The following is a 25,051-nucleotide window of genomic DNA, read 5'->3' on the forward strand; positions in this document are numbered from 1 at the left end:
ATCTCTCTCGTCTCCTACCATAAGAAACATTAAAGTCACGACTTCTAATAAGTATGATATCTTGTCTGCTGATGTTTCTGATCAACTAGAAGGTAAATATAACCAATCAGAAATTCAAGTTGAGCTCCACCATCATCCTCAACAATTAGATCAAAAGGACACAAAGAAAAAGACAAACACAAAACCCACTATATCGAGATCTTCTCTAGAGATACCACCGGGAAATATTGTTAGATCGAATATTGCCAATGGGAAGACTACATCTAAGGTGCCTTCCAAAAAATAAACCATAGTATTTTTCTCCATTCTGCAATGGAATTGCCAGGGTTTAAGGGAGAAATAGGAACAACTTAAGCTCTTTATACGTCAGCACTCCCCTATAACTGTATGTCTACTAGAAAGCAAGCTCGATGCTAATACTCCTTGTCCTCGAGAGTATGTTAGCTATAGGATACCATATGATCAACGAGCAGAGAGCCATGGGGGAAGTCTTATATACCTTCGTCGAGATGTTCCCCAAATATCTTTGTCTATCTGTACCCCTCTGCAGGCAGTGGTTGTACAGATTGATATAGGGAGAAAATACACAATCTGTTCCTTTTACTTTCCTCCAAATGATAACATCTCATATGATAATATAGTAGAGATGATTAAACAACTCCCACAATCTTTTCTCTTATTAGGAGATCTTAATAATAGACATCCTTTATGGGGTGATGTTTTGGCAAATGCAAGGGGTAATATTATATCATCAATTTTGGAGAATGAAGATGTCGGACTCCTTAATATAGGAGAGCCCACACATTTTCATTTTCATAAAGGTACCTTGTCCTGCATTGACCTATCAGTTGCAAGCTCTAACTGTCTTCTCGATTTTAATTGGAGAACATTAGATGATTGGCATACTAGTGATCATGCACCAATCATTATAAACACCAACAATGGCCCACGTTTACAGAGATCACCTCGATGGAATCTTGATAAGGTGGACTGGGATAGATTTTGGGAGTTAAGTGAAATTGAAGGAAATACAGAACAGATTGAAAGTGTTGATGATGCCATAGACTTACTTAATGGAACTCTTCACACAGCAGGAGTCAATTCCATTCCCAAAACAACAGCGATATTCAGATGACGACCAGTCCTCTGATGGTTATCAGAACTAAGTGCCCTGCACAGAGCCACGAGAAAGTGTTTAACTCGATTGCATATGCGCCGTACTGAGGAGAATTTAGTCATATACAAGAAATGTAGAGCACAGTTCTGTCGGGCCATGAAAGAAGCTAGGCGCCAGTCTTGGATGTCATTTGTGTCCTCCATTAACAGTAGAACACCAACATCATCTGTGTGGAGGAAAGTCAAAAAGATAGCAGGCAAATTCACCCCAAACCCACCACCAGTGTTAAAGTTAAATGGCCAGTATATGACTGGAGCAACCGAAGTTAGCAGTGCCCTGGCTGACCATTTTTCAAATGTATCGTGCAAGTATGAAGCAGCTCCTGGTCACCAGTATAGGAGTATTGAAGAAAAAGTTTTAAACTTCGCAACAAGAAAGCAAGAGTCATACAATTCTCCTTTTACTGAAAGATAATTTGATTTTGCTCTTTCTACGTGTAATGATACAGCCCTTGGACCCAATGGAATTCCATATGCAATAATTAAACACGTACCTTTCAATACAAAGTTATTTATTTTAAGCATTTTTAATAGATTATGGCATGATCATAGTTATCCAAGTATTTGGGAACTAGCCATTATTTTAGCCTTTTTAAAATCTGGTAAGGACAAGTTTTTAGTAGCAAATTATAGGCCAACTGCATTAAGATCTTGTTTGTGCAAATCACGAAGAAGATGGTCAATATGAGACTGATGTGGTACCTTGAAAAGGAGTGTGTTTTATAACCCATTCAATGTGGATTCAGAAAAATGCACTCAAGGAATGAGATTCTGATATGACTTGAGACCTCCATTTGTGAAGCGTTTGCTTCCAAACAGCACCATGGGACAGTCGTTTTTGAATTTGAAAAGGCATATGATACCACATGGAGATACGGTATACTTAAAAGAATCTACAAGTTTGGATTAAAGAGCTACCACTATTTATTCAGTCGTTTCTTTCACATAGAGTTTTCCAAGTGAGAGTTTGGGAAGCTCTATCAGAGAGAAAATGCCAGGAAGGAGAAGTTCCTCAGGGGAGTGTGCTGAGTGTACAGTGAGCCCTCATTTATCGCGGTAGATATGTTCCAGACCCGACCGCGATAGGTGAAAATCCGAGAAGTAGTGACACCATATTTACGTATTTATTTAACATGTATATTCAGACTTTTAAAACCTTCCCTTGTACGCAGTACTGTTAGCAAACTACCCTTTAATGTACAGAACACTTAATGCATGTACTACAGTACCCTAAACTAAAACAGGCACAAATATTAAAGGTGATTTTATATCATGCGTATCCTAAACACGCTAAAAAGCACGATAAAAAATGGCAACCAAACGCATTTGCACATCAGTGTATAGGTTAGTTTTTGCATCGATTATATTGATTATTCAGTAAAGTATGTTGATTTTGTTATTACCAATGTTTTACTTAATTTTTCTTAGGACTTCCAAATGAAATGTTTTTCTTTATGATGGCGGCGTCATAAAGTACGCTCAGTAAACAACCACGCACAGTAAACAAACGAAGGCATTTAACGCGCATGATGAAAGTGATAAATAATGATTTTACAGTAAAAGCTTTTAGAAAATATGTTATTACAAATATTATTTACCGTATCTATATAAAATCATACAGTACATACGTAGCAAAGCAGGAAAACAATTTACGAGAGAGAGAGAGAGAGAGAGAGAGAGAGAGAGAGAGAGAGAGAGAGTGTGTGTGTGTGTGTGTGTGTGTGTGTGTGTGTTGTTTCACGTACGTAAATGTAAATTTTAAACAAAAAAATATGATAGGTTATAACATGTATATTCAGACTTTTAAAACCTTCTATTTAACTTAATGCATACTAAACTAAAACAGGCACAAATATTAAAATGTTAGAATATTAAAGTAAAACATGTATGAAAAAAATAAAGATTGTTACTGTACTCACCACGAAAGAAGTTGAAGAAAAACTTGAATGATGATGGCGATGAATTTGCTGCACAGTAGAAATGATGATGATGAAGCTGATGATGTCTTCTACTGTGCAGCCAATGATAGTATTTTACGTCTCTTCAGACGGAGGTGTCTTTTCCTGGGACACCTCTTCAACTTCTTCCTGGGACACTTCTTCAATTTCTTCCGAAGGCGTAGTAGCAGGAGGAACTGGCTCTTTTTTGCGAGGCTGGAAGAACATTGTGATCGGAACTTGCTGCCGCTGCTTCTTTTTTCGCTCGAAGAGCATCCTCTAGGGAGTCATGATGTCATCGATCTTGTTGCAGAATTGCATAGACCGAACCATATCCTCGTCCCACTCTTGCGACATTTCTTTCACCTCCCTCACATGGTTGCAGAGCTTGGCAAGCCGTTCTAATGTTAAGCCCGTTTCTTCGACATTTTCTTGGGTCTCTTCTTGGGTTTCATTCTCTTCTTCGCTTGCCGATTTTGTCAGGTCTTCTAGGTCTGCGTCAGTTAGCGGCTGGGAATGGCAGTCCAACAACTCGTCGACGTCTTCAGTCGTCATGTCGCCAAACCCGTCACCTCCAATTATCGCAGCCAACTGCACAGATTTGCGTATTGCAGAGTGTTGAATTTCAGACGGTGGAAATCCCTCGTCATCGTAAACAATCTGGGGCCACAACTTCTCTCAGCTCGCATTAACAGTAGCAGGTTTCATTTCTTGCAGTGCCTTCTGGATGTTCTGCAGGCACGTGGCTATTGTTTACTTCCGCCAGTACGCCTTCAAATTGAAATTTTCATCCTCATATTCTTGGGCAGCATCCACACACGCAACGATGTCCGCCAAGGTATTCTTCGTGTAGAGGGCCTTGAACACCCTGATAACCCCCTGGTCCATCGGTTGAATTAATGATGTGGTGTTGGGTGGCAGGAACTCAACCTGAATGCCCTCATGCGACAGGTCAGTTGCGTGTCCACCAGCGTTATCCATAAGGAGAAGGATCTTAAATGGCAAGCCCTTCTCTACGAGATATTTGCTGACTTGCGGGATAAAACACTGGTGGAACCAGTTGGAGGTCAGCATCTTCATAATTCATGCTTTTTGATTATGCATCCAGTAAACGGGAAGGAGATTCTTATTCTTATTTTTCAAAGCGCGAGGATTTTTCGACTTGTAAATAAGCCCCGGCTTTAGCAAAAATCCAGCAGTATTGCCACACATCACGAGGGTAACGCGATCTTTGAATGCTTTAAAGCCAGAGGCTTTGGCTTCTTCTTTGAACAGGAAAGTTCGCGACGGCATTCTCTTCCAAAACAAGCCGATCTCATCCATATTAAACACTTGTTCGGGCTTGTATCCACCTTCAGCGATAATGTTCTTGAACGTCTCGTTCGCGTAAGTTTCAGCAGCGGCAGTGTCAGGGGAAGCAGCCTCGCCATGCAGGGAAACGCTTTTCAGGCCGAAGCGTTTCTGAAACTTCGTGAACCATCCTTTGCTGGCGGAAAAACGTTGTTTCTGAGGCTGGGAATCAGTGGATGTCCCTGGTTGAGGTTCATCTACATCGTTATCTTCTTCAGCATGGTCGCCATCGTCGTCTTGAGGTTCCTTTGCCGCAAAATTCTCATACAAGCTCAAAGCCTTGGTTTGAATGGTGTTTGTATCCAAGGCTATGTTCTTCTTCCGGCAGTTGGCAATCCACACTGCTAAAGCACCTTCCATGCGTACGATCGTTTTATTACGCGTGGTAACGACTCGCTTCGCTGATCTGCTAAAGGTGATTGCAGCCGTCTTTCTAATGTTCGCCTCGTCCTTCTTGATGTAGCAAATGGTAGATTCGTTCACTCCAAAATGGCAGGCTGCGGCCGCGTAACTTCTGCCTTCTTTTAACATATCGAGAAGCGTCACCTTCTCAGCAATCATCATCATCTTTCGGTGGCGTTTAGGCTCACTACCAGCCTTAACAGAAGCAGAACGCTTGGGAGCCATTGTACAGTAGGGGTTAAACAGAAAGTTCAACAAAAAGTTCAACTTAAAACAGTCACGCACAGCACAGATTAAAGTTCACAATAACGTAGCAGCATCTACACGGCGAGAGAGCGGCGAACGAAGTGGCCGCGAAAAGATGCTGGAGGTTGGAGAAGCTGTCAAAACACCAATCACAGGCTAGATTACAAAACTTGGGTTCTGATTCGTCATCTATCAGTGCTTGAACCAATCACAATCCGTCTTACATGCTATGTAGTAGTTACCAATTCAAATACAAGGTACCCTACGTATACAGCTTTACGTACGCTATTTTACGCTTGTTTTGTTGTAGGATATGTAAGCTTATTCGAGATGTGATTTTTGCAACAAAGAATATTATTGGATGCAGTACAGTACTACGTACATATACATATAAAAGATTCATGGAAAAGATGCACATCCATTACATTTGTAGTAATAGCCATCAGCAGCCTTACACCATTCAAATACGGTATGACTGCATCTGATTTGCGTTTCATGTTCGATTTAATTTTACTACGTACTGTATATTGAATTATCGTATGATCACATTCTCTTTTCGTGTTTTATTTCTTTCTGTACTGAATTATATGTCATATGTAATGCAATGAACCATCAGTAAGGGCAGATATTACTAATTACAGTATTAATGGAATTAACGAAATACGTATTTGGGGTCTTCATATATCGGGGTATTTTTGAAATTTCCGGAAAATCCGCGATATATATACAGTGGTATCTCTACATACGAATTTAATTCGTTCCACAACCGACTTCGGATGTAGAAAATGTTTGGATGTAGAAATGAATTTTCCCATAAGAATGCATGGTAATTCATTTAATTCGTTCCTCAGCCTAAAAACCCATAATAAATCCTTAATAAATGGCTACACATAATTGCACATAACAATAACATAACTGCATAATATGAAAGAAGCATGTAAAAAAGATAATTATAAAGAAATAATGAATATTAAATGTGTTTTATTGCCACTATACCTTAGAGACAGGCCAACGCAGGTGTAGGATTTGCTACGCCAGGAGGAGACGGACGATCGGCGAGAAGGTAGACATGGTGTTAACATGTTCTTTAAATAAATACTCTCTCTCTCTCTCTCTCTCTCTCTCTCTCTCTCTCTCTCTCTCTCTCTCTCTCTCTCTCTCTCTCTCTCTCTCTCTGTTCTTCACTGTTAGTGTTAGAGACATCTATTAATTTTTTCTGAGAGAGAGAGAGAGAGAGATTAAACAAAAATGAGAGAGATTAAACAAAAATGTGTTGTGTACATATGATTTTTAACAGCGTTAACGAGTTGAAAGACAGTTAAATGTAACTAAAAAAACAATATCAGCGAATCTGAATTCCTTTATTAACTAAAACAAATATTGATACAAACACACTCGCGTGCGTATGCGCAAACACACACACACACGAGGAGACACGATCGGCGAGGAGGTAGAGATGGTGACTGCGATAACATACCGTAACTCACACTACGGAAATTTTAATCTAACTCAGCTAATTTATTTTTTTTTTATTTTTATATTTCATATTTTTTACATTTTTTTCTTTTTATTTTTTATTTTCATCACTTTCAGTGACGAGTTACGGTATGTTATCGCAGTCACCATCTCTACCTCCTCCCCGACCGTCTCTCTTACTGAGTAGCAATTCTTGCACCTGTGTGTGTGTGTTTGTGCATACGCACACGGGTGTGTTTGTATCAATATTTGTTTTAGTTAATAGAGGAATTCAGATTAGCTGTTATTACTTTCTTAGTTACATTTAATTATTTTTCAATTCGTTGACGCTGTTAAAAATCATATGTACTCTAAACACATTTTTGTTTAATCTCTCTCTCTCTCTCTCGGAAAAAAAAATAATAGACGTATCTAACACTATAACAGCGAAGAAGAACGAGAGAGAGAGAGAGAGAGAGAGAGAGAGAGAGAGAGAGAGTTTTATTTAAAGAACATGTTAATGCTATGTTTAGAGAGAAACAGAAAAAGAGAGAAGTCTTATTTAAAAGAGCTTGTTAATGCTATCTTGGTTTTCTTTGCTTCACTTTTTTCTTTCTTTCTGTTCATCACGCTGGACCTTCTCACAAATGATCGTTGCCAACAATCTCTTTGTCCTTTATCCCTATCAACAAAAGGCGTTCTATCTCTTCCAGGGTATTGCTACGATGTCTTGTAATAATGATGATCCCCTTCGATGGTTATTTGCTTTAATGGCTGCCTTCAGCTTGATGATCCTCGAGATCATAGGCCTATTCCAGCCATATTGTTTAGCCATACAGTATCACTCACATGCACACTGCTCTCATGTTTTTCTATAATTTCTTGCTTCAGTTCTAATGAAAGAATTGCCTTCTTCCTGTACTGAAACTTAGCTTCATAGGCACCATGATTATAGGTAAAATCAAAAAGGAAATGTGAGAAAAGGAAGAAAATAAGCACTGTTAATAACAGACCAAACAGAGGACAACCACACAATACACACAAGAACAGAGAACTGAGCACACGACGCTCAATGGCGTAATGTTTACTTCGTATGTTGGAGCAACACTTCGGATGTCGAGGCAGAATTTGGTCGAATTTTACTTCGTATGTTGGGACATTCGTATGTAGAGGTACCACTGTATATGCGTTATGAAAAAAAATCCGGAAAGTGGTGGTCGAACCGCGAAGTAGCGAAGGCTCACTGTAACCCTTTTTGCACTAGCAATTAATGGGATATCGTCAGTCATTCCCCGCGATTTTCTCGCAACATTATTTGTGGATGATCTCTCTATATCTCTCTAATGATAAAATTATCCAGTGGACCGATATGAATGGATTTAAGGACAAGTAAAACTACAATTGTCCATTTCTGTCGTGTCCTCCCAGACCCAGATATATACATCAAAGGTCAGCGGATCCCATGTGCAAGTGAAGCTAAGTTTTTAGGGTTGATATTTGATTGTAGGCTTACATGGGTTTCTCACCTTAAAGTATTAAAAGCTAAATATCTTGAGGCTCTGAATTTTTTAAAAGTATTGTCCCATACATCATGGGGGCAGACCGCAATACTATTTTAGAATTATACAAGGCCTTGATTTTTTCCAAAATTAGTTATGGATGGGGAATATACTCCTCAGCCACCACAAGCCGGTTAAAAATATTAGATTCTATACATCATGCTAGTATTAGATTGTCCACAGGAGCGTTTAGAACCTCACCTATTACAGGTCTGCTAGTTGATACTGAGGAGTTGTCTCTAGACCTTTACCGAATGTCCTCTATTATTTGGTATTGGTTTAGATTGCAAAGACTCCCTAATTCTTCAGCCTTTCAGACTGCAAGCCTTGTAAGGCATTTAACATACATTGAGGTGCACCCAAAATCTCCTCAACCTTTTGGATTTCGGGTGAAACAATTATTAAACAATCTAGATATAATTAGAATTAAGGTGCTTCCATTCAAGGTATCATCAACTCCTCCATGAAAATTACCTCTCGTATCATTTTGTAAATACTGTATTGGAATTAAAAAGAATATGACTGACTTAGAACCCAGGTCTCATTTTATGGAACATGTTGTAGAACATAGGGGATCGACTTTTATATGTACTGAGGGCTCCAAATCTGATGCTGGCGTTGGATTTGGAGTACATAGTAATGATTTTAATTGTAAAGGTGCACTTTCTCTAACATCTTCCATATTTACTGCCGAACTGTATAGCGTACTAACTGCTATTGAGAAAATAGCTTAGGAAAAGGTGGGTAATTTTACAATTTTTAGTGATGCCAGGAGTGTTGTTCAAGCTTAAGAAATTTTTAATTCTAGTTATCCTCTAGTTTTAAAGATTTTCGAATTGCTTTTTATTATTGGACGGAGAGGTATAATAGTTCAATTTTGTTGGGTTCCAGCTCATGTAGGTGTGTCTGGGAACGAGAAGGCAGATTTACTGGTGAAGAATGTGGCATCCGAGTTGCTACCAAGGAGGTATCCCATTCCGTGTAATGATTTCCTACCTTACATCAAGAAATTGGTTTGTAATAAATGACAACAGCACTTGGATAGTCTAGATGGCAATAAAATGAGGGAAGTAACAAATATTATATCACCTTGGAGGTATAACATGATACCCTGAAAATGGGGGACGACTCTTTGACGTCACCGTATTGGTCACACTGTTGACACCCGAGTTTTTGCTGAAGGGCCAACACCAACCGTATTGCGAGGACGTTTAGTACCTTTTACAGTGAGGCATTTGTTGACTAAATGCCCTAATTTTAATAACTTAAGAAATAGATATATGTTTGAGGTTCGAGGTGGGGATGGCAGGTTCATCCTTGCCAAGATTCTTTGAGTTGATGTGTCCTACTATGCAAGCGGCATTTTTAGATTTATTTCAGAAGCAGGTCTTCTGAAAACTATTTAACTATTATAATGACTTCTTATCTTTTATGGTTTTAATTGAAATCTCTTTTATTTTTCATATATAACAAATGCTATCGGCATCAATGACCTTAAATGTCAGGATGCCAGAAAACTTTCAATCACTCAATCAATCAAAAGTGTAGCATACCAAACGTGTTGCCATCAAGTCTCTCTCCTCCCCTTTCTCTCTCCCTCCTCCTTCACACACACCACCGTTAGCCGCTACCATCTGTCTCGAAGGTAAGAACTCCATAATAATGTCATTTTATTGCAGATCATAACTAGTACATAGGTATTTGTTATTTTGTGAGGGTAGGTTGTGAATTAGAACAATTAAAAACATGTTTTTTCACTGTAATATACTGTTTTTAGGTGTTTTTTCAGAGGGTGGGAACAGATTAAATTTTTTTTAGTTATTTTATATGGGAAAAATTGATCTGAGATACGAGAGAATTGGCATACGAGCTCGGGTCCTGGAACGCATTAAGCTCATATTTAAGGTATTACTGTATATCAGTCTTCAGACTGTGACATGACACTTGAGACTGTCTTTCTTCTTGCTCTCGCCTCTGCAAAGAGTCAAAGTGTCCTATGGATTTTCTTACATCACCCATTCAAGGGGATGGAGATGCATGAGTTCATCGCTAAGACACAAAATCCAGTTGTGGTGGATCATACATTCGGGCCCTTTTAAGATGGAGAGTCTTCATTCTGTAATTGATGACGTAGATCAACTGTTACTGTACCACGTGAGGGCGCTGAGGAGTTACCTCAAACAAAGCACAGGAGCTTGCCCAAATGTTAACAAAATGTTTTTTAGCACGGGCAGGGTCAAAAGGAGAGTCATAAGAAATACGATCTTTTCATGGATTTGATTGGTAATAAACCACACCTTGAATCCTGGCTCTCCCCTATAAGGATGTAGACCCAGATCTCATGATGCTGTTGTGGTTTGCGGACTGCGTCCAGACGTAGCACGCAGACTACAGTAATACCTTGAGATACGAATTTAGTTCGTTCTATGACAGCCGACGTGTCTAAAAAAAATTGTATCTAAAAATAATTATTCCCATTTGAATTGAAAGAAACGGAATTAATCCGTTCCAAGGGTAAGAAATTTACCCAAAACAAGCACAAATTATGCTCAAAGTACAATCAACAATCACTAAAGAAAGATAATTACAACAGTATTGACATGGAAATTGATATATAATAAAAAACGTTAATAAAAACAATAAAAAAATAGAGTTGTACTCATCGCCTAGGTGAGTGCTAGCGTATGGGATGCATGCAAGGAGGAGGGATGGAGAGAAGCAAGGCTATCACACATACTCACACCCGATATGGTACCTGCAGAAAGCGTCAAGATAAACTCAATTAAAATGTTTAAGGCTTTCCTTTTTTAAGAATGAAGAGTAAAAAGCATTAAAAAATTAGTTTACTCTCCGCCTAGGCGAGCGCTAGCAGCGTACAGGATGCATGCCAGGAGGAGGGCGGGAGTAAAGCAAGGCTACCAACACACTCAATATGGTAGCTGTAGAAAGCGGTAAGATTATACACAATCAAAAACGTTGAATGAACGTACTAAATGCTTAATGTATAAGTCTTCATGTAACAGAAAGGATGAATAAAAAAAAAGAAAATAAAGAGGAGGCGGCAGGGAGAGAGGGCTGAGACAGCATAGTCTAGCCTACGATACACATACACTCACACATGCACACAAACACACTTTTTTTTCTTGCTTTGTGTTTTGTATTTTCTTTTTGGCTTTTCCTTTTGTAAATTTTTTTTTTGCCTTTCCTTTTGTAATGTATTTTGCTTTTTTTTTTCTATCCACTATCACTTTTGGCCCTTTTGGCCTTCTCACTTTCAGCACCCCCCCCAGCTGCTGAAGCCTTGACAAGGATGGGGGCTTAGGGATTAGCAGCTGGGCTCTAATGAACAGTGGGAACTGCTTTCCCACTGGACCTCGGTGCCCAATTGTTGATCCAACTAAATCAGTCAGCACTTTCTTTTCCTTTTGGTTATTTCTTTTATTCTCCCATCTCTTCCTTTTAGGCTTGAACTTGTTGACGACATTGGCGTGATTGATTATACTTTGGCTGCTGCTTTGGATTTGGCAAAGTGTGGGAGGGATGACATTCCTCACAAACTGTACCAATTTAGATGCCATCACCCTCTGCCAGACCCCATTGGCTGCAGACCAAGTCTGTTAAGAGTCAGGCTCCAGTGATTCGGTTTTAAGTCGCCCATATTTGCTTGTAATGGGTGACGCCAGGTATTGGAGTCGCCGGTGGGAGGGCTAACTACCCCCACTACCCAGTGTACGCCCACTTAAAGAGATGCAGTCCCTCTCTAATAGAGGAATGGTCCCCGCTGAAGCCTCTTCTCGTGTTGGGCCACAAGGGATAGGAGGACTGACATCCTCCGATAAGAGGTGGATAACCCGGCTTGCTTCTTCCATAAAAACCAACCCCTCTGTTGATGACCTGGAAAATACAAACATGGACCTCGGTACAGACAGCTCCAACTCGAGTTCTAATATTGTAACATTAGAACCTTATTCATGTTATGTAAAGAATGATTATAAGAAAACACTAGAGAAGAGAGAGAGAAAGTGAAAAATGATGACAGTACAGAAAAATATAGAAAAGTAGAAGTATTACCTGGTCACTATGAAGTAGTGAATTATGAATTTTTTTTTTTATTTTGGAATTTGAAAATGACAGACAGGAGCGTGTAAATGTTTTTAAAATTAACAGGGAAATTGTTACTATACCTGGAGGGCAGCCAAAAATTCTTCCCCAGGGAAATGGAAGTGTCTTGATATAGACACTATCCCCAATACAAGGTGAAAGATTAAAAACACTTACAATATTGGATGGTCATAGTGTCAAATGTGTTTCGTTCCCCACTTTCAACCAGAGTAGGGGTGTGACATATGCTCCAGAATCGCAGGACATAGAGGAAAAAGAAATTGAGGATGAACTGAAAAGTCAAGGAGTAGTAAAAGTAGTCAGAATGAGAAAGAGAGTTGGAGAACAACGTATTCCTCCTGCTACTTTGATTGTAACATTTGATCAATGCAGACTACCAAATGTTATTAAAGCTGGTTGGCTATCTTTGAAAGTGAAACCATATATCCCTTCACCATTGCAATGTTATCATTACCAAATGTATGGCCATTTAAGCCAGAAATGCAAAGAAAAGCTAAATGATAAGCCAGCTGTTTGTGCCAACTGTTGAAAAAATAGTCATGGAGCATGCACAGAAAATTCAAATTGCATACATTGTGGGGAATACATCTAAAAGCTGCATTAAGTCTATTTTTGAAAAAGAATTAATTTTCTGGCCATTAGGACCATGAAAAGGGTTACTTTTAAAGAGGTTCATAAAAGAGCTCTTGAAAAGCAGATAAGACCAAGACAACTTTTTTAATGGTTCTGAAGAAAAACTTGCCAAAGCACACGGACGAAAATTATATCCACACTTCTAACATAAAGAAACATATGGAAGACGTTAAAGAGGTTTTGAGTCCCATTTAAAATTTATATCGAGAAATTATAAAAAAATCAAAACAGATACTTGAAAATCTGAAAGATATTCAAAAGCCTTCTACTCCCATTTTGAACAATAGCACAAACCCTTCTCAGGCTGTGTCCTTGCCTGATCTCATGGAGGTTCCACTTGAAACCAATTTAACTGGTGAACCTGTTGTGGGGAAAGTGCAAAAACCTGATAGCTCACTACCTTTTAATCGGAAAAGAGAGAGACCTCCATCTCTCTTGCCTCCTATCATAAGAAACATTAAAGTCACGACTTCAAATAAATATGATGTCTTGTCTGCTGATGTTTCTGATCAACTGGAAGACAACTTAAATAAACCAGTTGAGGTCCACCATCCTCTTCAACAATTAGATCAAAAGGACACAAAGAAAAAGACAAAAACAAAACCCAATAAATCAAGATCCTCTCTAGAGATACCACCGGGAAATTGTGATAGATCAAATATTGCTAATGGGAAGACTTCATCCTAGGTGTCTTCCAAAAAATAAACCATAGTTTATTCTTCTATTCTGCAATGGAATTGCCAGGGGTTTGAGGGCCAAATATGAAGAACTTAGGCTCCTCAAACAGAGCACTCCGCTATAATTGTATGTCTACAGTAGAGCAAGCTTGATGCTAATACTCCTTGTCCTTGTGAGTATGTTAGCTATAGGACGCGCAGGGAGCCATGGGGGAAGTCTTATATATGTTTGTCGAGATGTTCCCCAAATATCTTTGTCTATCTGTACCCCTCTGCAGGCAGTGGTTGCATAGATGGATATAGGGAGAAAATACACAATCTGTTCTCTTTACTTGCCTCCAAATTATAACATATATGATAATATAGTAGAGGTGATTTAACAACTCCCACAACCTTTTCTCTTACTAGGAGATCTTAATAGTAGAAATCCTTTATGGGGGGATGTTTTGGCAAACGCAACGGGGTAATATATCATCAATTTTGGAGAATGAAGATGTAGGACTCCTTAATACAGGAGAGCCCACACACTTTCATGTTCAGACAGGTACCTTGTCCTGCATTTATCTATCGGTTGCAAGCTCTAACTGTCTTCTCGGTTTTAATTGGAGAACATTAGATGAATGGCATACCAGTGATCATGCAACAATCATTATAAACACCAACAATGGTCCACCTTTACAGAGATCGCCACGATGGAATCTTGATAAGGTGGACTGGAATAGATTTTGGGAGTTCAGTGAAAATGAAGGAAATGCAGAACAATTTCAAAGTGTTGATAATGCCATAGACTGACTTGATGGAACTCTGCACACAGCAGGAGTCAATTCCATTCCAAAAACAACAGGGATATTCAAATGACGACCAGTCCCCTGGTGGTCATCAGAACAACTGGCCTGCACAGAGCCACAAGAAAGTCTTTAACTCGATTGTGTAGGCGCCGTACTGAGGAGAATTTAGCCAGACAAGAAATGTAGAGCACAGTTCCTTCGTGCCATGAAGGAAGGTAGGCACCAGTCTTGGGTGTCGTTTGTTTTCTCCATTAACAGTAGAACACTAACATCATCTGTGTAGAGGAAAGTGGAAAAGATAGAAGGGAAATTCGACCCAAACCCACCACCAAGGTTAAAGGTAAATGGTCAGTATGTAACTGGAGCAAGCAAAGTTAGCAATGCCCTGGCTGATCATTTTTCAAATGTATCATGCAAGTGTGAAGCAGCCCCTGGTCTCCAGTATAGAAGCATTGAAGAAAAGGAAGTTTTAAATTTTGCAACAAGAAGGGAAGAGTCATTCAATTCTCCTGTTACTGTAAGAGAATTTGAATCTGCACTTGCTGCATGTAAAGATGCAGCCCCTGGACCCGATGGAATTCAATATGCAATGATTAAACATGTACCTGTTAATACCAAGTTCTTCATTTTAAACATTATTAATAGAATATACCATGATCATAGTTATCCAAGTGTTTGGAAACTAGCCATTATTTTAGATTCTTCAAAACCGGTAAGGATAAGATTTTAGCAGCAAGCTATCGACCTATTGCATTGACATCTTGCTTATGTAAGATCATGGAGAAGATGGGCAATGCATGACTAATGTGGTACCTTGAAAAGAAAGGTATTTTATCACCTATCTAGTGTGGATTCAAGAAAATGTACTCAACAACTGATGTGTTGATACAACTTGAGTCCTCTATTTGTGAAGCCTTTGCTTCCAAACAGCACCATGTAACAGTCTTTTTTGACCTTGGAAAGGCATAAGATACTGCATGGAGATATGGTATACCTGAAACCATTCATGAATTGGGATAAGGAGGAGAGCTACCACTGTTTATTCAGTCATTTCTTTTACATAGAGTTTTTCAAGTGAAAGTAGGGCAAACTATCAGAGAGCAAATGTCAAGAAGGAGTTCCTCAGGGTAATGTGCTGAGTGTGACCCTACTGTATTCGCACTAGCAATTAATGGGATATCCTCATTCATTCCCCAAGATATCCTCTCTACACTATTTGTGGATGATCTCTCCACATCATTTGCTGGAGCTAGAATGGCAATGGTTGAGAGAAAACTACAACTCGCAATTGACAAAGTTATTCAGTGGGCTGATATGAATGGGTTTAAGTTTTCAACAAGCAAACATACTAAATGTCTTGAGGCTCTGCATCTTTTAATAGTATTGTCCCATATATCATGGTTGGCAGACCGTAAAACTTTTTAAAATTATACCAGGCCTTATTTTTTTCCAAAATTAGTTATGGGTGTGAAATATTCTCCTCAGCCACCCTAAATCAATTAAAGATATTAGATTCAATACCTCATACTGGTATTAGATTGTTCACAGGACCGTTTGGAATCTTACCTATCCAAAGTCTCCTCATTGATGCCGGAGACTTACCTCCAGACCTTTACCGAATGTCTTCCATTATTCGGTATTGGTTTAGGTTACAAAGACTCCCTAACTCTTTAGCCTTTCTGACTGCAAGCCTTGAAAGGCACTCAACATACTTTGAGTTGCACCCAAAATCTCCTCAACCTTATGGCTTTCGGGTAAAACAGTTATTAAAAAGTCTTGATATAATTAGAAGTAAGGTGCTTCCATTTAAGATATCAACCCCTCCGTGGAAATTACCATAGATATCTTTTTCTAATATTTTATTGGTAATGAAAAAATATGACTAAATTAGAAGTTAGGTCTCTTTTTATGGAACATGTTGCAGAACAAAGGTAATCAACCTTTATATATACTGATGGCTCCAAATCTGATGTTGGCATTGGATTTGGAGTATATAGTAGTTCCTTTAACTGTAGAGGTGCACTTCCTCCAATATCATCCATACTTACTGCTGAATTACGTGGCATACAAACCGCTATTAAGAAAATAGCGTTAAAAGAGGAGGGCAATTTTCCCATTTTTAGTGATTCAAGAAGTGTCCTTCAAGCTTTAGAAGGTGTTCATTCTAGTAACCCTTTAGTTTTAAAGATTTTAGAGTGGCTTTTAATCATTGGCCTGAAAGGTATAACAGTTCGATTTTTCTGGGTTCGGTTTCGTCACATGTAGGTGTGTCTGGAAATGAAAAGGCAGATTCACTGGTAAAGAGTGCTGCAGCCGAGTTGCTACGAAGCAGGTATTCTATTCTTAATGATTTTTACCAGCAATTAAGAATTCTATAACAATTGGCAATAGCATTGAGATAGTTTAACCGAAAATAAGATTAGAGAAATTGTGATTGTTATATCTCCTTGGAGATATAATGGTATGCCCCGAAAATGGGAGACTACTCGTTGTCGTCTCCGCATTGGTCACACTCGGATGACACGAGTTTCTACGGGGTGACCAACACCAACCATATTGTGACAACTATTTAATACCCTTGATAGTGAGGCATTTGTTGACTGAATACAGAAATTATAGCACAGAAAGAAATAGATATCTATTTGAGGCTGGGGATGAAGATGGCAGGTTCATCCTTGCCAAGATCCTTGGACATGTGTCGTACATTGCTAGTGGCAATTTTAAATTTATATCAGAAGCAGGTCTTTTTATTGCTGTTTAACTTTTATAACATATTCACTTCTCGGGGTTTAAGTTAATATTCTTTTAATCTTTATTTATAATAAACAATATTGGCGTCAATGACCTTTGATGTCAGGATGCCAGAGAACTTCAAATCAATCAATTCTGATAGAATTCTGCAGGATAGGGCAAGACTATCACCCAAGTTTTTTCTCACCTCTATTAAACCTTTGTCCCCCACTACAAAGGATAATACTAACCTCTCTCAGGCTATATCTTTGCCTGAATTGACGGAGGTTTCACATAAACCGAGTTGTCAGGTGCACCTGTAGTGGGGAAAATATCAAAACCTGATAAATCACCACCTATCAATAGGAAAAGAGAGAGACCTCAATCTCTCTCACCCCCATCCTTTAAAATCACCAAATTTATGATATAAATAGATATGATGTTCTGCTTATTGATATTTCAGATCAATAGGAAAACTTCTTGAATCAATAAAAAATTCAGGGTTTAAGGGCCAAATATTAAGAACTTAAGCTCTTAATTCACGAGCATTCCCCCATAATTGTATGTCTACAAGAGAGCAAGCTTGATGCTATACCCCTAATTCTCACGAATATGTTAGCTATAGGACACCATATGATCACCGAGTAGGGAGCCATGGCGGAAGCCTTTTATACATTCGTCGAGATGTTCCACAAATACCCTTATCTATTCGTACACCTCTGCAGGTAGTGGATTTACGGATTGATATGGGAAGAAAATATACAATCTGCTCTCTGTACTTGCCTCCAAATGATAACATATTGTATGATAATTTAGTAGAGGTGATTCAATGGCTCCATCAACATTTTCTTTATCTTGGAGATTTGAATTGTAGACATCCTTTGTGGGGTGATGTTTTAGTAAACACCAGGGGCAATATTATATTATGAATTGTGGAAAACAAGGGTGTCGGACTCCTTAATACAGGAGAGCCCACACACTTCCATGTTCAGACAGGTACCTTTTTATGGATAGACTTTCAATTGCAAGCTCTTAACTCCCTTCTTCATTCCGACTGGAGGACATTAGATGATTGGCTTACTAGTGATCATGCACCAATCATTATAAACACTAACAATGGTCCATCTTTACAAAGATCACCACAATGGAATCTTGACAAGGCAGACTAGGTTAAATTTCGTGAGATGAGGGAAATCAAAGGGAGTGTAAAGTGTTGATGATGCCATAGTCCTACTGAAGGGAACTCTCCATACAGCAGGAGTCAATTCAATTCCCAAAACCACAGGGTTATTCAAACAACGACCAGTCCCTTGGTGGTCTTCAGAATTAACAGCCTTGCACAGAGCCACCAGAAAATCTCTTGACTAGATTGCTTAGACGCTGTACTGAGGAAAATTTGATAACATTAAAAAAGTGTAGAGCACAGTTCCGTTGTGCCATGAAAGAAACTAGTCGCCAGTCTTAAGTATCTTTTGTTTCCTCAGTTAACAGTAGAACATCTCCATCTTCTGTATAGAGGAAAATAAAAAAAGGCTATGATTCTCCTTTTACTAAAAGTAAATTTTATTCCACTCTTGTTAATTCTAATGATAGAGCCCCTGGACCCGAAGGAATTCCATATGCAATGATTAAACATGTACATTTAAATACAAAGTTATTCATTTTAAGCATTATTAATATAATTTAGCATGATCATAGTTATCCAAGTGTTTTGGAACTAGCCATTATTTTAGCCATTTTAAAACCCGGTAAGGACAAGTTTTTAGCTGCAAACTATCGACCAATTGTATTGACATCTTGTTTATGTAAAATCATGGAGAAGGTGGTCAATGCAAGACTGATGTAGTACCTTGAAAAGAAGGGTATTTTATCACCTATTCTGTGTGCATTCAGAAAAATTTACTCAACGACTGATGAGTTCATATGACTCGAGTCCTTTATTTGTGAAGCGTTTGCTTCCAAACAGCCTCATGTGACAGTCTTTTTTTTTTTTTTATCTTGAAAAGGCGTATGGTACTACATGGAGATATGGTATACTTAAAACCATTCATGAATTGGCATTAAGAGGAGAGCTACCACTGTTTATCCAATCATTTCCGTCACATATAGTTTTCAAGTGAGAGTGGGGGAAACTCTATCAGAGAGTAAATGTCAGGAAGAGCGAGTTCCTCAGGGTAGTTAGTGTGCTGAGTGTAACCCTGTTTGCACTAGCAATTAATGGGATATCCTCAGTTATTCCCTGGGATGTTCTTACAACACTATTTGTGGATGATCTTTCCATATTATATGCTGGAGCTAGAATGGCATTGGTTGAGAGAAAACTACAACTCGCAATTGACAAAATTATTCTGTAGGTTAATATGAATGGGTTTAAGTTTTCAACAAGCAAAACTACTATTGTACATTGCTATTGTATCAGGGGAGTAAACCCAGACCCGGATATATACATGAAAGGTCAACGGATCCCATGTTAAGCGGAAGCTAAATTTTTAGGATTGATTTTCGATTGTAGGTTGACATGGGTTCCACACTTAAAGGCATTAGAAGCTAAATATCTAGAGGCTCAGAATCTTCTAAGTATTATCCCATACATCATGGGGGGGGGGGGGGGGGCAGACCGTAAAACTATTTTAAAATTATTCAAGTCCTTAATTTTTTTCAAAATTAGTTATGGGTGGGAAATATAATCCTCAGCCACTCCAAGTCAATCAAGATATTAGATTCAATACATTATGCTGGTATTAGATTGTCCTCAGAAGTGTTTAGAACCTCACCTATCCCAAGTCTTCTTGTTGTTGCTGGAGAGTTACCTCTAGACTATTACCAAATGTCTTCTATTATTCGGTATGTGTTTAGGTGTTAAAGACTCCCTAATTCTTTATGCTTTCAGACTCCAAGCTGCGTAAGGGACTCAACATACTTTTGAGTTGGACCCAAAATCTGCTCAACCTTTTGGCTTTCGGGTGAAACAATTATTAAACAGTCATGATATAATTAGAAGTAAGGTGCTTCCATTTAAGATATCTTCAACCCCTCCATGTAAATTACCAGGGATATCTTTTCGTAAATACTTTATTGGTGTTAAAAAAACATGACTGACCTAGAAGCCAGGTCTCTTTTAATGGAACATGTAGAAGAACATAGAGAATCAACTTTTATTTATACCGATGGCTCCAAATCTGATGCTCTAGTTGGATTTGGAGTATATAGTAGTTCTTTTAACTGTAGAGGTGCACTTCCTCCAATATCTTCCATTTTTACTGCTGAATTGTATGGCATACTTATCGCTATTGAGAAAATAGCGTTAAAAGAGGAGGGCAATTTTACCATTTATAGTGATTCAAGAAGTGTTCTTCAAGCTTTAGAAGGTTTTAATTCTAGTAACCCTTTAGTTTTAAAGATTTTAGAATGGCTTTTAATTATTGGCCTAAAATGTATAATATTTCGGTTTTGCTGGGCTCCGGCACACGTAGGTGGGTCTGGAAATGAAGAGGCAGATCCACTGGCAAAGAGTGCTGCAGCCGAGTTGCTATCAAAAGGGTATCCCATCCTTTGTAATGATTTTTTACAGCAATTAAGAATTTCTTTATAGCAATTGGCAACAGCATTGGTATTGTTCAACCGAAAATAAGATGAGAGAAATTGTGACTGTTATATCGCTTTGGAGATTTAGTGGAATGCCCCGAAAATGGGCGATTTCTGTTTTTTCGTCTCCGCATTGCCCACACTCGGATGATATGTGAGTTTCTGCTGGGTGGCCAACACCAACCATATTGCGAAGACTGTTTAATACCCTTGACAGTGAGGCATTTGTTGAGTGAATGCCCCACTTATAGCACAGAAAGAAATAGATATCTGTTTGAGGCTGGGGAGGAAGATGGCAGGTTCATCCTTGCCAAGATCTTTGGACATGATGTGTCGTACAATGCTAGTAGAATTTTTAAATTTATATCAGAAGCAGGTCTTCTTAATGTTATTTAACTTTTATAACTTATTTGCTTCTCTGGTTTTAATTGAATATTCTTTTAATCTTTATTTATAATAAACGATATCAGCGTCAATGACCTTCGATATTAGGATGCCAGAGAACTTCAAATCAATCAATCAATTATCAGTGATATGTTTCACTTGACTGTTGTTTTTGTGATTAAAGGTTTTTACATGCTTTTATACTGTATTGTACATTTAGAGTAAGCTATTTGGGAACTTTGCCCCTTTCAATTTTATTTTACAATTATAAATATCTCTTATTTCAGGCATAATAAATATATAAAAAGTCGAACTCATCAAGGTTTATTGAAATTACCAGATACTAGAGTAGCGGCAGCCATGTTTCTTAAAGGTTTTAGAAGTGGAAAATATGGTCCTTTAATCCTTGATGACCTACAGATAGTTTCTTCTTCTTCATGACCATGTATTTGATACATGCAGCAGTATTTTGAGAATCCTTAGAGGTAAGAATCAGCAATTCTATATAAATGTTTAGGTTGCAGATAAAACAGAATTTAATGATAAAATTTATTATTTCTACATTCACCCGATGTTCAAATTTCTTTTCCTCTAGAAACTGTTTCCCTGACATTTACCCGTAAAACTTCTAAAAATTCAAAATTTTCCCATTTTCGTACCCTTCAATAAACACATTCCCTCAGTATAGGACAGAAGATTCTAACGGTAAGCGGTAACTGACGCGCTAGTCTGTCTGTCTTGTACTTCAATTTCAGGAAAAGTTGAAGGAGGTTGGGCATGCATATAAATATCAGGTGATTATAGAAATAAGAAATTCTATAATTAAAACTTTTTATTACTATGAACCTCCCCTGATGTACATATTGCTGACTCTCACACACTGTTTGAGGCGGGATTCCCATGAAGGAAAGAGATAGGATAAATTTAAATAAAAGCAATATACTATGGTTAAGATTTACTAACCTGGTCTACCTTTACAAACCATCTCAAAATAAGGGTGAAATACTGGGACTCCATGTTGTTTACTTAAGCTATTTAAAATACCGGACTGTAACTTGTATCTAAATGATTGCTGCCAAATCCATTGTTAAATTAAAACCTCATATACTCTTATTTAAGAGAGTTATAGATTAATTGAATTTGAAATTAATTTGGCCATGTGTCTGCATCCACTGTGGGGCCTAGAGCCTAGCAATCTTCATAAGAAAACTAAGGTATTTTAAGATTACTGTATGTTTAGCAAAAACCGACTTGCCATACCATTGAGCCAAAACTCTTTCCAAAGAAAGGTTTCTATAAAATTTATAGGTACCGTGTACATTTACTTACAAGCCTTTTACTTGATTTGGATCTAATTCTTTGTGAGCTATTGTGACCAAACTTCAAGCTATGAATAATAATAAATTTTTGGTCATAGTGCGATTACAGATCCTAATCCTACAGAACATATTAGTAGCACATACCTGTAATACCTGAATTTATGTCCAAATAATACTGAACAGTTCTTACTAGACAAAGAAACCCGTTTTCTACTGAAATTCATTCATCCATAGTAAGAAAAGAAATGTGAATAAATTTTAGGCAAACTCTTAGCCTTGAAATCCTTTTTCTTTTTTTTTTTTTTGTTCTGAAGGAAGACAAAAGGGACATAATTTTCTTGTTTTCTCCAAAGGTTATGTTAACAGAGTGTCTGTAGTCCACTTATGTGTTTAGATAATGCTAACAGGAAAAGGGTTCAACCTTGAGATCTTTAGGAGAAAGATTTCAAAAGTTAAAAATTCAGATCTTTTAAATACTTTAGGGTTGTTGTTGTCGATGCAGTAACCTCTCTGACTGCTGAACGCCAGACTGGGGCTCGAGTCCCACTCAAACTCGTTTGTTCCTTTGGGTGCTGAAACCTTACCATCCTTGTGAGCTAAGGATGGGTAGGTTTGGGGGAGCCTATAGGTATATTTGCTGAGTCATCAGCAAGCATTGCCTGGCCCTCCCTAGTCCTATCTTTGGTGGAGAGGGGCTTGGGTACTGATCATATGTATCTATAGTAATTCTCTACTTGAAACAGTCCGATCTAATCTTAGATGTTTGAGCACAGAATTAAACATGGATATACGGTGGTACCTCTTAATATGAAAGTTTCTGCATAAGAAAAATTCATGATGTGAAACGAGATACGAAGAATTTTTCGCCTTATATTACGAAAAAAAATTTCATGATACGAAACTAGATATGGTGTGAGATTTGCCTGACCGCTGAGAATAATTTCAAAATTTGTGCGCCTCCAAACTGTAAACTCGCAACCATCCTCCCACGCTCCCATTGATTATCTCCCTACTTTGATGCTAGTTACTGTCATAAGATTCTGCCCTCTTAATGAGAGAATGCCTTGATGAAGTCATTGAGCTTCAGCACGGCATATCATTCCCGTACTGAAACTTGGTGATGGGCAAGAGGGCTCTCGAACTTGGGGGAATTGCTCGCCCAGTTCGAATCTAAACTCCTCTCTCTCTCATCTTTTTCTTCCTTTTAATAGTACTTTGACCGTCTCCTAATTTTATAAACTTTCTTTCGTGTTGCTCTCCCAACTCTGAGTAAAATTTCCTATATGTATGTGTATATATGTACATGTATGTCTTTTTTTTTGTAATGACGGGGATGTTTCTACATCCGTTATTGCTGCCTGCTTTGATGAATGAGAAGAGGTGTCACGGTTGGGAGGTATTTGCACTCAAAGCTATATGTGAGATTTTTGGATGATTTCAGCCATCCCAAAGATGGTTTGAACCTTTTTGGGGGAACTATTCTCAAGTGTTGGGTCTTCTGAATCCAGGGGGGTCCAATGCTTGAGGTAGGACTCTCGGCTTTTGGCTGGAAGCCCTTCATTACAGATATGGGGAGGATGATTCCGTAGTTTCTTGGTCTCAGTCCTAACAGGTGGGTTCAGCTTACACCTGTGCCTCTATATCTGTTTAGGTGCTATCCTTCGGGTAGTTTCTGGAGTGGACCCTCTGGGAAGTATACTCTCATTGTGCCGATAGTGGAGAGAGCAAATTTTCTTTCCAACATGTGATGCCTTAATGTTCTCAAGCAGGTGAGTCAAACAATTTTAAATCTACCTACCCTTTAATTTTTTCTAAGGGATTCTGCTGACAACGAACCCCCCTCCCCTGGATATGCTGACTCACCCTTGTCACTGTTGACTACCTCTGGCAATTCATTTAAAGATAATTCCGTTGACGACTTAGGAACTAAGAAGGTCTATTCTTTGAACATTCGGAAAAATGGTAATTTGGGCAACACAGGAAAATTGAAAATCCTGCTCGTTACCCAAATCCCATTAGGAGCTAATCATGATGTGCTACATAAAATATTTGAATGCTACGGATTAATAAAAGAAATTAGAATGAAACTTTTAGGTGATAAATGGGATTCATAGTTATCATTTAATTGTCATGAGGAAGCATTCAATGCAAGCTGTAACATTATAAATATTAAAGTTGGTAATATGAGTATTAAGGGTGCTCTGTGTGATGAGGCACCTAAAGATCTGGATGTCTACAGACCAACATAGATAAAGACATAGAAATAGTTATGTCATCCCAAAGAAAGCCAAAATCACCAATGTGGCTTCGTGCTCAATCTACAGGAGGTACAGAAAATTATTTTAAGATCTGCAAATTTCTTCAGAGGAAGGTAGGAACAATCGCACCTGGAGATATATCCTAATTCGGTAAGAAAAGTTACTTGATAAATGCCAAGTCATACACACATTCTGTTATAGTGTCCAATTTAAAGACAGGAAATGATGATATAAAATTGGACATGAAACCCCATCTAAACTTTAGCTATGGAAGGAGAGTGGTTTTACAATAGGGATCTGTGTGAATTTACGGAAGAGGAGATATTGGCTATGTGTCAACTTTCAGTGTGGAAAGTACATAAAGTACCTGGAACATCAGGATGCCAATGTACTTTTCCACATAGACTTAGAAAATGAAAGGATTAGAGTG

The 25,051-nt window shown here is 38.3% G+C and overlaps 1 protein-coding gene across 7 annotated transcripts in view; it reads left to right on the top strand.

The window, feature by feature from the left end:
* LOC137637239 (mitochondrial ribosome-associated GTPase 1) overlaps positions 1–25,051 on the top strand; it is a 410,833-nt gene that overhangs the window by 159,409 nt on the left and 226,373 nt on the right. For 5 of the 7 annotated variants that reach the window (XM_068369501.1, XM_068369500.1, XM_068369499.1 and 2 more), the window contains exon 4: positions 21,332–21,529. The exons of the other annotated variants lie outside the window; for them this stretch is intronic. In XM_068369501.1, coding sequence (XP_068225602.1) covers positions 21,332–21,485 — 154 coding nt within the window. In that variant the 3' untranslated portion in view covers positions 21,486–21,529. The remainder of the gene's footprint in view (positions 1–21,331; positions 21,530–25,051) is intronic. 7 annotated transcript variants of the gene reach the window in all.

The sequence above is a fragment of the Palaemon carinicauda genome, unplaced genomic scaffold (genome assembly GCF_036898095.1).
Source record: "Palaemon carinicauda isolate YSFRI2023 unplaced genomic scaffold, ASM3689809v2 scaffold6, whole genome shotgun sequence".
In the NCBI taxonomy this organism is placed as follows: Eukaryota; Metazoa; Arthropoda; class Malacostraca; order Decapoda; family Palaemonidae; genus Palaemon; species Palaemon carinicauda.